The sequence below is a fragment of the Lissotriton vulgaris genome, chromosome 2_1, assembly GCF_964263255.1.
Source record: "Lissotriton vulgaris chromosome 2_1, aLisVul1.2, whole genome shotgun sequence".
NCBI classification, from domain to species: Eukaryota; Metazoa; Chordata; class Amphibia; order Caudata; family Salamandridae; genus Lissotriton; species Lissotriton vulgaris.
In genome coordinates this window covers 1,870,568,047-1,870,581,276 of record NC_141687.1, presented here as the reverse complement: position 1 = coordinate 1,870,581,276, position 13,230 = coordinate 1,870,568,047, and the positions used below count along the sequence as shown (strand labels likewise).

The 13,230-nt window shown below is 47.3% G+C and overlaps 1 protein-coding gene across 2 annotated transcripts in view; it reads right to left on the bottom strand.

Moving 5' to 3' along the window:
* ADAMTS17 (ADAM metallopeptidase with thrombospondin type 1 motif 17) overlaps window positions 1-13,230 on the bottom strand; it is a 1,053,865-nt gene that overhangs the window by 51,953 nt on the left and 988,682 nt on the right. For both annotated transcript variants that reach the window (XM_086958065.1, XM_086958066.1), the window contains one exon: window positions 6,559-6,711. In XM_086958065.1, the coding sequence (XP_086814191.1) occupies window positions 6,559-6,711 (153 nt within the window). The remainder of the gene's footprint in view (window positions 1-6,558; window positions 6,712-13,230) is intronic.

Below are 13,230 nucleotides of genomic sequence, written 5' to 3'. Positions count from 1 at the left end.
AAGGCTAAATGGAAGGGAAGTGAAACAAGGCCTACGTCCTTCCAAAAGCAACAGCAGCTGGCCGCCTTTCCTGTCCACGCGTTATAATTCCGCACATTGACAGAAAATTCTGGCAGAGCACCCAGCTCCCACCGCGACTGCTCCCTTCCAGAGGCGGACTGAGAAGGGAGCAAGCTCGGGCTGGGTGCCACTTGAATGGCCCTACATCCCGAGAACATGAGTGCTGCTGGCTGACAGGGGCCAGCGTTTATTTACAAGGCAAATGGGCGCTAGGCACTTCAGCATAAATGTGTCCAGGTAAGTAGAGCTCAGTATCAGTCTTTATTGGACCTAATATGCACTGCTTCCGAGGTGCCTTGCTCTCAGTGAGCATTATGTGCAAGATATGGCCAATATCTAGCGAAAAGTGAGACACCGGGAAGTACCGATGTCTATAGGTAACTCCTTGCACACTTTCACATGAACCACTAGGTTCTCCTCTGGTGTATGTGTATACCAAAATAATGATAATTCCAACTTTTTCATTTGTAACAATATTCTTTGTTTATTCTTTCATTTTCATTCACTTAAATCCTTTCGTTTTCAAAACAATCTTGGGTCTCATCTCCCATATACCCAATGCATTTCGGGTCTATGACCCTTCTTCGGGGGTCTCTATTAAAGAAAATCAAGAAAAGGTCGCAATCAGCCCATAAACTTTGGTTACATTAATGCATATTATACTGTGTCTAACAATATGAACAAACATCTGTGACTCACCAAATATCCTGTTTCTACCCTCATGATCATTATTTACATCGCACATCCTTGTTTGTATCAGCGCTAAAAAATTCATTTATGAACACCAAAAAAGCTGTGTTTAACCCAAAATAAACGTATTCAACCCAAATTACTGAAGTCCCATGTTAGAGCATAAAAATAACCTTCTTTCAGCTGTGCCGCTTAAATAACACGGAATTTAACTAGGACGAAGCATTTTAGCGCGCATTCTATCTCTCCTTCGTGTTTTGTACTTACTAGGAAATGAAAACTGAGAAGCGTTCCTCGCTCGCATATTCTCCACGAATCCGCTATTACCTGACATACTGGGTGTTGCTATTTAAAGCTATCTGTGCGCTGATTGGTTCAGTTAGCGATCACATGATCGCGACCTCGGACTCTGTAACAGTCCTAATTCTATATTGTTTAAATCCGTGTAGATGAGGATCCTCTCTCACAAACTTCTTTTGCGCAGCTCTAACAAATAATAGTCTAATTCATGGCAAACTATATTTTCTGAAAACAGTTACATTTTCTGAAACAATTAAATCATGCATAATTTTCAATCGTTTACGTTTTGAGGTTATTAACATTGTGGTAATGTTCAGCATTATATTATATAACTCGGCTCACACATGGTTAAGACTATATTCAAAAAATGAAATAAAAATATTGAAATGAATCCAATTAACTTAGGTGTCGGCCATTTTGGATAGGGAAAGTCTCATTGTCATGCAGGAATTAATAAACTCAGCTTCCCACAATGTCTTTATAAGAAGCAGGATAATTCTATCCTGTCATTGAGTCCATTCGGTTGTAAGCTGCCCATTTTCTTTATCCAGAAGTATTCAGATCTTAGTCTTGATATATGAGTGTCTCTTTCAGGGTGATGTTTAATGACTTCCAGTATTGTGAAACGCAGTTGTGCTATGTTGTGCCCAGCTTCTAGCCAATGTGTAGCCAGTGTGGATTTCATATTTTTCAACCGTATATTACTTTTATGTTCTGTTATTCTTATTTTGATTTTTCTCTCTGTCTGTCCTATATACAGTTTTCCACATGGACACTTGATTCCATAAATAACATTCTTCGTGTCACACGTTCCTGAGTGTGATAAATTCACTTTTTTGCCTGTCATGGGATGGGTAAATATCTGTCCTGTCATCACATTATTACAATGAATACAGTTTTCGCACCTCTGCATGCCTTTATGATTGATTTCTTTTGGTAAATTCTTCTTTTTTAGCAGTTCTTTTAGGTTCTTAGATCTATTATATGCAAAAGTAATATTTTCAGCAAACAGTGGTTCCAGATCCGGTTCTTTAGTGATAAGTACCCAATACTTTTTCATGATGTTCACTATTTTTGTTGATTGTAAAGAATGCTTTAAAACACATACTGTTTTCTTGGTATCTCTTTTTTCTTTGGTGACTAGTAGAGACTCTCTTTGCATATTCATAACTTTGGTTTTAGATTCTTCCAATAAAGGAGTGGGATATCCTCTTTGTTTGTATTTTTGGATCTGTTTGTCAATGGTGGAGAGCAAGTCTTGTGGGTCAGATGTAATTCTTTTCTGCCGAATGAATTGGGATGTTGGGAGATGTTTCTTTAATGAAAAATGGTGAAAGCTTTCATAGTGTAAACCACTGTTTCTGTCTGTTTCTTTGATATGTACACTTGTTCTCAACTTGTTCTGTTCAAGAAGAATTTTCACATCTAAAAAAGCCAATTCTTTTTGATCCATTTGGTGAGTAAATTTAATCCGATCGTGTACACAGTTCAATCTCTGAATGTTGTTAACCAATATGTCTTTCTCACCTTTCCAGATTAGGAAAATATCATCAATGTATCTTTTAAAGACCAAAAGTCCCGATGACCAGTTTATGTCATGGATTATGTGATCGTGCTCAAATTTGGCCATAAAGGTGTTTGCGTAGGACGGTGCCCCCGCAAAGCCCATAGATGTTCCACTACATTGTTCATAGTAGTCACCTTCCCAATTGAAATAACTATGAAGATATGGCCAATGCACGTGCCCTTCCAACAGTAGTGGTTACTTCATTGGGGCGCGGGGGCATCACCCCCATATGTAATGTTGCCCCCAGTTTACTTTACTAATTGTTTATTTTAGAAGCGTGAGCGGGAATGGCCCTGGTAAAGTTTCCCTTAATTACTGCTGTAGTAGGTGAACGTGAGGGCGGGAGTGACTTGGAGATTTGATGATTGACAGGCTCCTTGGGGTGAAGTGCGCATGTCGGGTGGGACAGGTGCCTCACTCTGTCCAGTTAGATATATGCACTTAAAACAAACCCTCACCACAGTGTGCAATGAGCTTGGGATTGTTGCATCAAGTCTCCGTAGAGCATTGACAGTGCCGGGCCGAGCCTCATTGTGCTGCTCTCATGCTGGGTCCTAACCTACAAAGCAGGGGAGGTGTGCCTAGATTGGCTCAGGTTTCGAGGGGTGGGGCTGAGCTGCCTTTGCACACTTTCAATCAGCGTGTTTGAATTATGATGCAAAGCGGCGCCATCCTTATGCATCACTGACAACCTACGCCAGTCGCAGGCAGGCGGAGGTGTGATCGAGGGCCTACAGCTGGGCCCCTAGCACCTGCAGGCCTCCTCTTCAGTACGGCCCACGCCCAGGAACCCCTACAGTCCACAACTATCTCGGCTCTCCGTCTATCAACAGCAATCCCGGCTGAAAGTCAAACACTGCAGTTTTGTTGGGACTACCCAATGTTTCATCCTTCTTAAACTGATAAACTACTACCAATTAGTGAGGACTATAATAACATCAGTTACTTACAACACATCAAGGCCCAGATTTACTGAGATGTCAGGACACGCAGCGCAGCAGGGGACGCTGCATGCATTGCATGAAAGGGAGAGAGCAGAACTGCGCCATATTTACAAAGATATGGCACAGTTCTCTCTCCTGCTGCTGCTTAGCTGCCAAGGTTTGACATTTTCATAACTTCAGTGTAATTATGAGTGACATTTCAACGACTATGAGTGACGCTTTCTTGCGAGCAAAATCAAACCATAGAAGACGAGAAAAACCTATAACAGTCAGAATTTACACTCATTTCCCCAAGACCCTGCACTTTTTCGGGGCCCCTCTCTTCTGCTGCAACATTTATTTATAAATGTTTTAGCAAGCCTGCCCTAGGTATTAATGGCAAGGAATCAAACCTTGCAATACCACTAAACGGCGCTAGGTACTGTACGTTTAGTGCTTGGAACCGGCAAAACCGCCTGCTATGCCTTGCCTTGGTCCACACCTAAACATACCCAGCACCATCCAGCACCGCAGGGATGGTCAAGCACTAGTATATATTTATGCCACGGCACTGAAACTAAATGTCATCCAATAACAAGTTATTTAGAGCACCTGTAAACACATAGTCACACATTACCACAATGCATAGGTCATATTTGAATTAATTACCAGAGGACAACAGAAGTGACATGAGGAAAACACTTTTTACTTTCTTAAAGATTACTTGTCATAATTAGGTCACACATGGAAACAAGGCCCACATGTACAAAGACTTTTTGTGGTTGCAAACCGCCCAATTCGCACAATCGGGCTGTTTGTGAACGCAAAAAGGCATTTTTGTATGTACCGAGCCAAATTGCAATTCTTTTACCGAATGTGTGTGTGTGTGTTTTTTTTCGTGTTTTCATCTACTGTTCCCATTCCAGGGAAATGTTTCACAGTAGAGTAAGATGATGTTCTAAAGAGGTTTTCTGGCTAATTGAATTCTGGTAATTAGCCCAGATAACATTTCCCAATAACAGTTTAAGTGCTAATCTTCTACGGGCAGACACTTTGAAATGTACAATTTTTCACAAAAGCATTAAATTCATATTTAAGATATTTTAACATTCCATGCATGATTCATACATGTAGGTCTTTGGAGCAGCATACACCAGATTGTAATCTATCCAGGACAGAGCAGAGAGAGAAGAACAATAGGAATGGGGGAAGTGAGCTGAGAATCAACAAACGGTAGGTAAAGTTTTTTAATGTAAACTGTGCTTCACTATACGCAACTTATTGAATAAATAGCAGACCCAGAAGAGTTGTTTAGGACTACCTATTTCAGAACTTTTTACAAAATAAAATCATCTTGCTGTTAATAATAATGTCTTTATTTTAGCAACTTCCAGAGACGGTATTATATCACATGTGGTCTGGAGAGTAGAGATGAATGAAGAAGGGCTGGAGAGTAAGCGGTTGGAGCCAACGGTGTCTGAGGCCAGAGACTGGTGGGTAGTATGCCCCAGAGGCAAGTTAATCCTCAACAAAGTGAATGATGGTCAGTCTCACCCAAATCAGTATATATCCACCAGTGTCACCCTGAATACAGCATTTAAGAATCAAAGATAACATTTAGTGAGGTTTTGCTTGGGTGCTTCTGTGACTTAAAGTGCGTCAATGGGCACTGCGATTACTGTACATTACAAAGGCTTTTGTAAACGTGGGTCTCGAGCTAAATGAACACTCATTGGTGAATTGAGTGCTCTGGACACAAGGTTTAATATGACATTCAATGTAGTTACTCTAGGATGAATCCCACTGGTTAAGGTGAAAAGCATTGCGTCACTTTAAAGAAACAATTAATATTAATTATAATTAAATTATGCAAGGAAAGACACAGCTCTGTTATTTTTGTCCTTTACATGCAGCGTTTGAAGGTAGATTTTGCATTTTTTATTGATTTCCATTTTGCATGGATATTTAGAGGTACTTATTGCATCTATAGATTGCTTACGTAAAATTAGTAAATAATTCAAGAACATTTGAAATGCTTGTATTGCAATGTCATACCCATGGCTGTAGTAATACCTACAAATTATAATGTTGCTATTTTGTCGCAACGAATTACATTTCCATTTATTACACTGTGCATTGTTTTATTGTATAATATTGAACCTATGTAGCTCAGGTGACTGTAGTAGCCAATAAAGTGAGTACAGGTGAATGTACTACGTCCCACCTACAAGAACCTGTCGCATACAGTTCTCAGGCATCTCCAAACCATGCCGTGGGGACAGTGGCGGCTCATCCACTATGGCGGAGGAGTGTCGCCCCACTGCTTTTAACCAGTGCTAAGTTGAAACACTCAATTATAATAACTTTGAGTTATTATCATTTTATGCTTGTGCTGCTTTGCAGGTGCTCTGCTCTGTTCTCGCCGGGCAGGGGGGAGTGGTTTGGCTACTCCTAAGTGCATATGACTGTTTGGCCGGCCCTCTTGGGCAGCCCAAAACAGTCATGCACACTTTTCCTGTTCTTCATGCAGGCTGCATTACAGCCTGCATGGAGAACATACTCAGGCCCAATTCCCTGGCTGAGCGAAGAACCAGGAAGCTCAGAGCAGTCACAACGCTTGGTCAGGGGAGCCTGGGTGCTTACCAATCACAATGCTGCACTGCAGCATTGTGATTGGTCACTGGGGCCTCGCTGTGCTTCCTGTTCCTCAAGTTCGACAAGGAGAGCAGGAGCAGAGATACAGGACCCGGCGGCAATGTGCGTTTGACATGTAATTTTTTTTATTGCACCCCCATGTGACCCCCCTCACCCCGCGCGCCAGCCCCACCACCCGAGAGCCATGCTGGCTGCCACTACGTGCGGATGGAAACGCCACCGAGAGAAAGGCCTTGTCTTGAGGTGTCCGCTCAGCTCTGATACTAGGGGTGCACCACTGATGAAAGAACTGTGGGACTGTGATCTATGGGTCACCACTAGGCTCCTTCAAACCCTCTGCTGTGAATTAATCCTGAGAGTTACCTTGGACCATTCCCCAGTTTTCCACTCGTAGCAGCCTGTGTGGTCTTCACACTCTTCCTCATCTCGGGGTCGAGTGGCTGCATCACATTTTCCTTGAGAATTGGTGCAGGTGACAGTCCTCCTTTTCGTGCCTGTGCCACAGTCCACTGAGCACTGTAAAGAAAGACATTGGTAAGCGTAGGGCACACAGGCATGGGAATGATCAGACTGTGGCATGGGCACCAGCAAGCACAGGAACAAACACCATTAACAGGGGCACTGCAAGTTTTTGGCATGGACACTGACAGGCACAAGAAAGCACAGACAACTAATAAGTACAAGCAAGCATACAAATATGGACACACACATGCATGGCCAGAGACAGGAGCTGCCATCAGGATGCGTTAGCATGAACATGAAACATACAACAGTATGGGCACTACTAGGCACAGGCATGAGCACATACACCTGCTGACAAATGGGACAAACCCGCATAGCTAATCTATTACTATGGGCTTAATTCTTCAGAACTAAGGGCCATTTCACGGGGGCGCGATGGCACCCTCAACTTTACTTCGTGGGGCCCAGGGTTGGGATCGTGGGTCCCCCTAGGCACCTTCACAGGGGAAGAGACGGCACTCCCCAACGCCACCTTCTTCTGGGGGCAGCCCCGAGACCTGACCCACCCCGGGGGCACATCGAAGACCGGTGGCGGAGCCCCATGTGCTTTGTCGTCGGTCACAGGAATGGTCAAAAGTCGCCTACCCTCTGGGGGGCATATCTCAGCCTCATATCTCATGGCACAGATTAAAAAAATCGTGGCCTATTTTCGCTCCTGGTGGCCAGCCCTAGTCACCTGGGCCTCCAAGAGGGCACACTCAGCAAGGAGCTGTTTTCACTGGCCCCCTGCACCAGACGTTCGCCTGGCTCTCCTTCTGGGCCTCTCTTCTCCTTGTGCAGAGGCCCAGACTTCCTCTCACTGGCACCTGACTCCTCAAAGGTGCAGTCCAGAGTCCTGGGGTAGTCAGGAGGTTCCTCCTTCCAACTGCCCATGGTGCCAAACTCCAGCACCAGTCTTCCACACCCCGGAGAGAGCTCCTCTTGCTATGCAAGACCTTTTAAGAAAGATTGGAATTCACTTCTGCCCTATCCTGCACGGACATAACACCTCTCTGGCCATGATCCATCCTTCCTGCACAGGCCTCTGGGATACTTTAAGATGGCATTGTCCAGGGGTCTGATGCCAAATGGTCTCTGACAAGCCCCCTTCCCCCACTGGCTGTCTTCAGGACCCGGGCTCGGAGTAGGCTTGGTGCATGGCACTGGGTGGCCACTGCTGATTGATGCCCTGCAGCGTCACCCCATCTCTCCTTCTTGGAGAGAAGTCCTATACCCTTGGGAATGCTTGCAGTGAAGGGCTAGGCTTCTGATGCTACTGCTTTGGAAGGAATCTAATTAATCCAGCCTGGCAGGGTCTGGTTCTTGGCTGAGTCAGAGGAATATGACATTTCTGGATGACCCATAAGCAGCATAGATATGGCTTTGGACATTCCTCAATAGTTCTTTTCACACAACTTACAGTGTACTTTGGTGCATGTCTGGAGTTTGTAGGCCCTAGGGAACTGAAACTACCCCATGTGGTCTCTTTCTTCATAGAAGAATAATGGAGTGTTCTACAGTGAAACAGTAAAGCACACTGACTATCCCCTACGGTATGCACCTGTTACAACGCATTCGTTACTCCGCACTACCATTACAACACGACTTTTACAACGCATACCATTACAACGCATTGCGCTGGGGGGCGCTATAGGATAGGGAATAAGTATAATTTACTATCCAACACCTTCCCTAGGGTCCACGGGGACTGGAGTTAGAATAGTAAATTATACTTACCACTATCCAGCACCCCAAAGCGCTATGCGTTGTAATGGTATGCGTTGTAATGGTCGCGTTGTAATGGTAGGTAGTTGTAACGGTATGCGTTGTAACATGGTACACCCATCCCCTACATGTGTGAACCCAAATTATAAGACCCATTCCATATCATCACCCAACTCTGCCTAGTCCCTTCCACACCACTCTATATGTACCCAGCTCCTGGGCTGTGCACAACAGGGATCTCCCCCTCACAGCCCTTACACGGGTGCACAAACGTGTGCACACATGTCCGCATGTAATCAGTCCGGTGTCCCTTACCCTTGATGCAGGGCAGATGCTTTATCTCACAAGGCGGATATCGGTGAAACCCACATGTAGTCCATTTCATCATGAGGTTACTGTGGGTGAGTCCCAGCTTATGAGGCTCTCCCATAGTAAAAGCTAAAAAATTAGGTGTTTAAAAAGCGAAAAAGGATTGGTGGTCCTCAGAAACAAGTGTTCCTCCGTGTCCAACATTTGCTTGTCATGCCATTTTTTTTATCAAGGCATGAAATTGTCGTATGCTCTCCTGATATATGGTCATGGTTGTCAGTTCATAGCATTCTGAATTCTTCAGTTGTCTGAGAGTTTCTTCTACGTAATGTTCACGAGACATGAGGACGATATTTCCCCCTTTGTCAGAGGGTTTGTAGATGACAGTTGTATTCTCTTCCAGATTTTTTAAGACAGTCTTTTGTAATTTGGTCAGATTCCCTCGATTTTTAAGTGGTTTCTTATTTTCTCAATTTCAGTAAGCCCTTAATGACTGTTTCAGAGAAAGTATCAATAGCATCCAGCAGCATCTGTGGAAGAATTTGCGATGGAGATTTCATGCCACTTGAAGGTGCATCCTGTTCTGTGCCTGCAGACCTGATCCGTTGGCTCCACGTTGTCTCTGCTTGGTCAACTTTCTTTGGTTCTCCTTGACGTAGGTCTTCCAAAATTTCCAAGGTTGTTAAATCATTGACTGTCAGAAGATCTGTGTCTTTGCTCTGAGATTTGAGGAATCTGGCTTCCTTTACAGTTGGTCTCAATTTTAAAAATGTGTGGAGTTTCAGACTTCAAATAAACTTAAACAAGTCAATCCTGGTCTGAGTGTATTCCATCCGAGTCTGGGGGCAGAAAGTCAGTCCCAATCTAAGCACAGACTCTTCTGTGCTTTTTAGGAGCTTAGTTGATAAGTTAATTATGGTTAGTTGATTAACATCTTCTACCATTTGCCTCCCCTTTTGCTCCTGGTGACTCTGCTCGTTTGATTGGGCTTTGCCCTGCCTCTTCCTATTGCACCTTCTGGTTCCCTCCTTCTTCTGGAGGCCTGCTATCCCCCCCCTTAGCCAAGATTGGCGGATGATGTTGAACTCCTGTTGAAAAGGGGTTCTCTGTGGCCTCCCAGAGGGGCCCGCTGAGTCTTCTTCAGATTGCTCGTTTTCCGTTATATCGGATTCAGAGGTTTCAACTCTTTGAGGTTTCTCTTTAGTAGCAGCCTTGCTTCTGTTTACTACCTCTTTGCGTGGCTGGTCAAATCTCTTTGCGAATGTTAAAATTCACCCCATAGCGAAGTCTCTCTCATCCCGGTCAAACCTCTCTTGCTTTCGTTGTTAGATCTTATTTTCATATTTAGAGAGGCGTTTTTTCATTGCTTCTCTAAGCTGTTCTTGTAAATCTTTCTCCGGATTCAGTTGTAATTCCTCTTCTAGAAGCTCAATTTCTTTCAAAGCTTTTTCTCAGTCGCTCCAAGCAAATTGCACTAATATCTCCAGTATGCCTCAGCATGACTGCGCTGTGTGAGCTGACCAGGCCTCTAGGAGTTTGGGGTATGGGTTTTCGTACACTGGGACCGTATATATATTCGTAGTCCTTTGGGTACTCTTTCCACTTCAATATAATTTTGTAAGGAAGTGGCTTCCCACCAATTCCTTAATTCTCTCTCACATAGTCTCTCCAGCCTCATATATTGTATTGATAGATTACTAGGGACATTGTTAATTATGTTGATTTCAGTGTGCTTGTAATCAGTTTGCTTTTTCTTAACCATGCTGGCAGCTGCCTCGTTACGTTCTGTAACGCTGAACATCGTGATTCTGTGCAATTGTTGAAACTCCGATCCCGGAGCTTGTTTGCATAGGAATATGTTTGCTGCTAATCTAAGACCCCTAGTCCTGCTTCCGGACACTTCATTCACGACACGCACACCGCAGGGCTTACTGTTCTTCGTAGCGGTTCGCCTGAAGACTGCGTCTTTGCTGGGCCCCGGGGAAAGCAGAGTCGCAGACTAGTCTTTCCCCGGGGTCTTTCGCGCAGGGGATAGGCCAGGTAGGGGAAGGGGAGGAGTTAGGGGGTGGGTACTTAAGCGCGGGGGAGGAAGGGATCTTCCTCTTTTCTGCGCCTGGCACCATCGGGAGGGAGCTCGAAAGGAGTTGTAGTTAGTGCGTAGTTTGAGGCCTAGTGCTACTTTTGGGATTGTGCTCGGAGCTGTTCTACGGCAGCTGGGGTTTTATCTTGTCCTCCTGTTCTTGTCTTTTGGCTCGGGTAGGATGTCTGGTGTGTCTGCGGAACAGGTCCGTGAGGCCTTGTTACTGCTTGCTAGGGCCGGCCGCGATGACCTGATTAGGCCCGGGGTCATGGACCAGGCCTGGGTGGGGGCCACCAGGGGCACGAGGGCTGCCTCGGCCGGGGTGCAGGCGGCGGTTTTCGCCTGCTTGGAGGATGACCAGGTTCAGGAGGGTGGGCCTGCGGTTAGGAGGGGGGGGGGGGTTTCCCAGGGATACGGCGCGTGGCGGGAAGCACAGGACAACCTCCGCGCGGCCCTTCCCCCCGCTGGACTTTTTGCCTGGGGCCTCGGGGGCGGCCGTGATGGCCGCGCCTGCGGCGCTTCCGCTCCGCGGGCCCCTGACGGCGCCGCGCGGGGGGAGGAGCTAGGAGACGCCCCGGCCGGGCCTGCTGTGGGCCTGGTGGGGTCGCTGGACGGCGGCGGGGCCTCTGGGCCCGTGGTCCGCTTGGAGGATGCCTCTTTTAGAGGGGATGGGTCTGGGTTTGAGCTGCGGGAGTCGGGGGAGGGGTCTGGGGAGGCTCCTATCGACTTGTCCCGGGGCTCTAGGGCGGGCACCCCGGCCGTTGTGCGGCCGTTGGCGCCTGGGTTTACGGTGGGCCGGAGCGCTTCCCCCACCCTGGTTCCTATTGGCGGCCCGGGTTGGGTGCAGGGTTTCCAGCAGGTGGGTTTCTTCCCCCGTGTGGGTGAATTCTTTGGCCACGGCCCACCCCTTCCCCCTCCAATTTGGGGTTCCGTTTTCTGGGAGGAGAGGTCCCGTGGGGAGCGTATCCTGGAGCAGATTCAGGAGGTCAGGTGGGCTGAGGAGACGAGGGCCAGAGTGGGTGCAGTTTGGGGCCACGACATCGAGGGTCCTCCTACCCCCACCTCTGAGGAGGAACGGGAGGCAGAGAGGCAGGAGGAGGAAGCTAGGCAGGCGAGGTTGAAGAAGTCGGGTCCGGCCGCCCACCTTCCCAGGGGCGCGGCCGGGGTAGGGACGGCCAGCACGGCTTTGAGGCCCGATGGTGCCGGGGCCCTGCCAGGTTCGAGCGACCTGGGGGGCGGGAGGGGATCCAAGTCGGCGGTTGCCTGCAAAGCAAAGGGGGGCCTTGCGGGGCGCACCACGGCTCCGAAACGCAGGCCGGAAGCAGTAGGGCAGTCCGCGGCGGCTGTCCCTCCTCCGCGGGATCGGGCAACGGCTACTCGTGGCGCCACCGTAACGCGTGGCCGCGATTGCGTGCAAAAGGGAGTGAAACGTGCTGTGAAGGATGTGGCCTGCGAGGGAGTCAAGTCAAGTCAAGTCAGAGAATTTATATAGCGCACTACATACCCAGAGGGTCTCAAGGCGCTTAGAAAGGGGAGGAGGATTACTTGTCAAATATCCACGTTTTAAGTTGCTTTCTGAATGCTAGGTGGTTCTGGGTAAGGCGAAGGTAAGCGGGGAGTGAGTTCCATGTTTTAGCAGCCAGGTATGAGAAGGATCTGCCTCCCATGGTGGTCTTGTTGATGCGAGGTACAGTGGCGAGGGCTTGGCTGGAAGAACGTAGTTGGCGGGAGGGGGTGTAGAAGGACAGTCGTGAGTTGAGGCAATCTGGTCCGATGTCGTAGAGTGATTTGTGTGCGTGGGTTAGCAGTCGGAAAGTGATCCTCTTATTGACGGGTAGCCAGTGGAGGTCTTTAAGGTGACCAGAGATGTGTTCGTTGCGTGGGATGTCTAATATGATCCTGGCTGAGGCGTTTTGGATTCGTTGGAGTTTCTTCAGGAGTTTAGCGGTAGTGCCTGCGTAGAGGGTGTTTCCGTAGTCCAGTCGGCTCGTGACTAGAGCATGGGTGACTGTTTTCCTTGTTTCGGTGGGGATCCAGCGAAATGTTTTTCTGAGCATGCGAAGAATGTTGAAGCAGGAAGAGGATACGGCGCTGACTTGTCTGTTCATTGAGAGTGAAGAATCAAGGATGACGCCTAGGTTCCGTGCGTGGTCTGTCGGGATGGGTGCTTTTCCGAGGGCTTCCGGCCACCAGGAGTCGTCCCATGCAGAGGGGGATGTACCTAAGATGAGGACTTCTGTTTTGTCTGAGTTTAGTTTCAGACGGCTTTGTTTCATCCATTCGGCAACTTCTTTCATTCCTTCGTGTAGGTTAGTTTTGGCGGTGCTGGGGTCATTGGTGAGGGAGAGGATTAGTTGAGTGTCATCCGCGTAGGAGATGATGTTGAGGTTGTGTTGGCGGGCGATGGCCGCGAGGGGGCT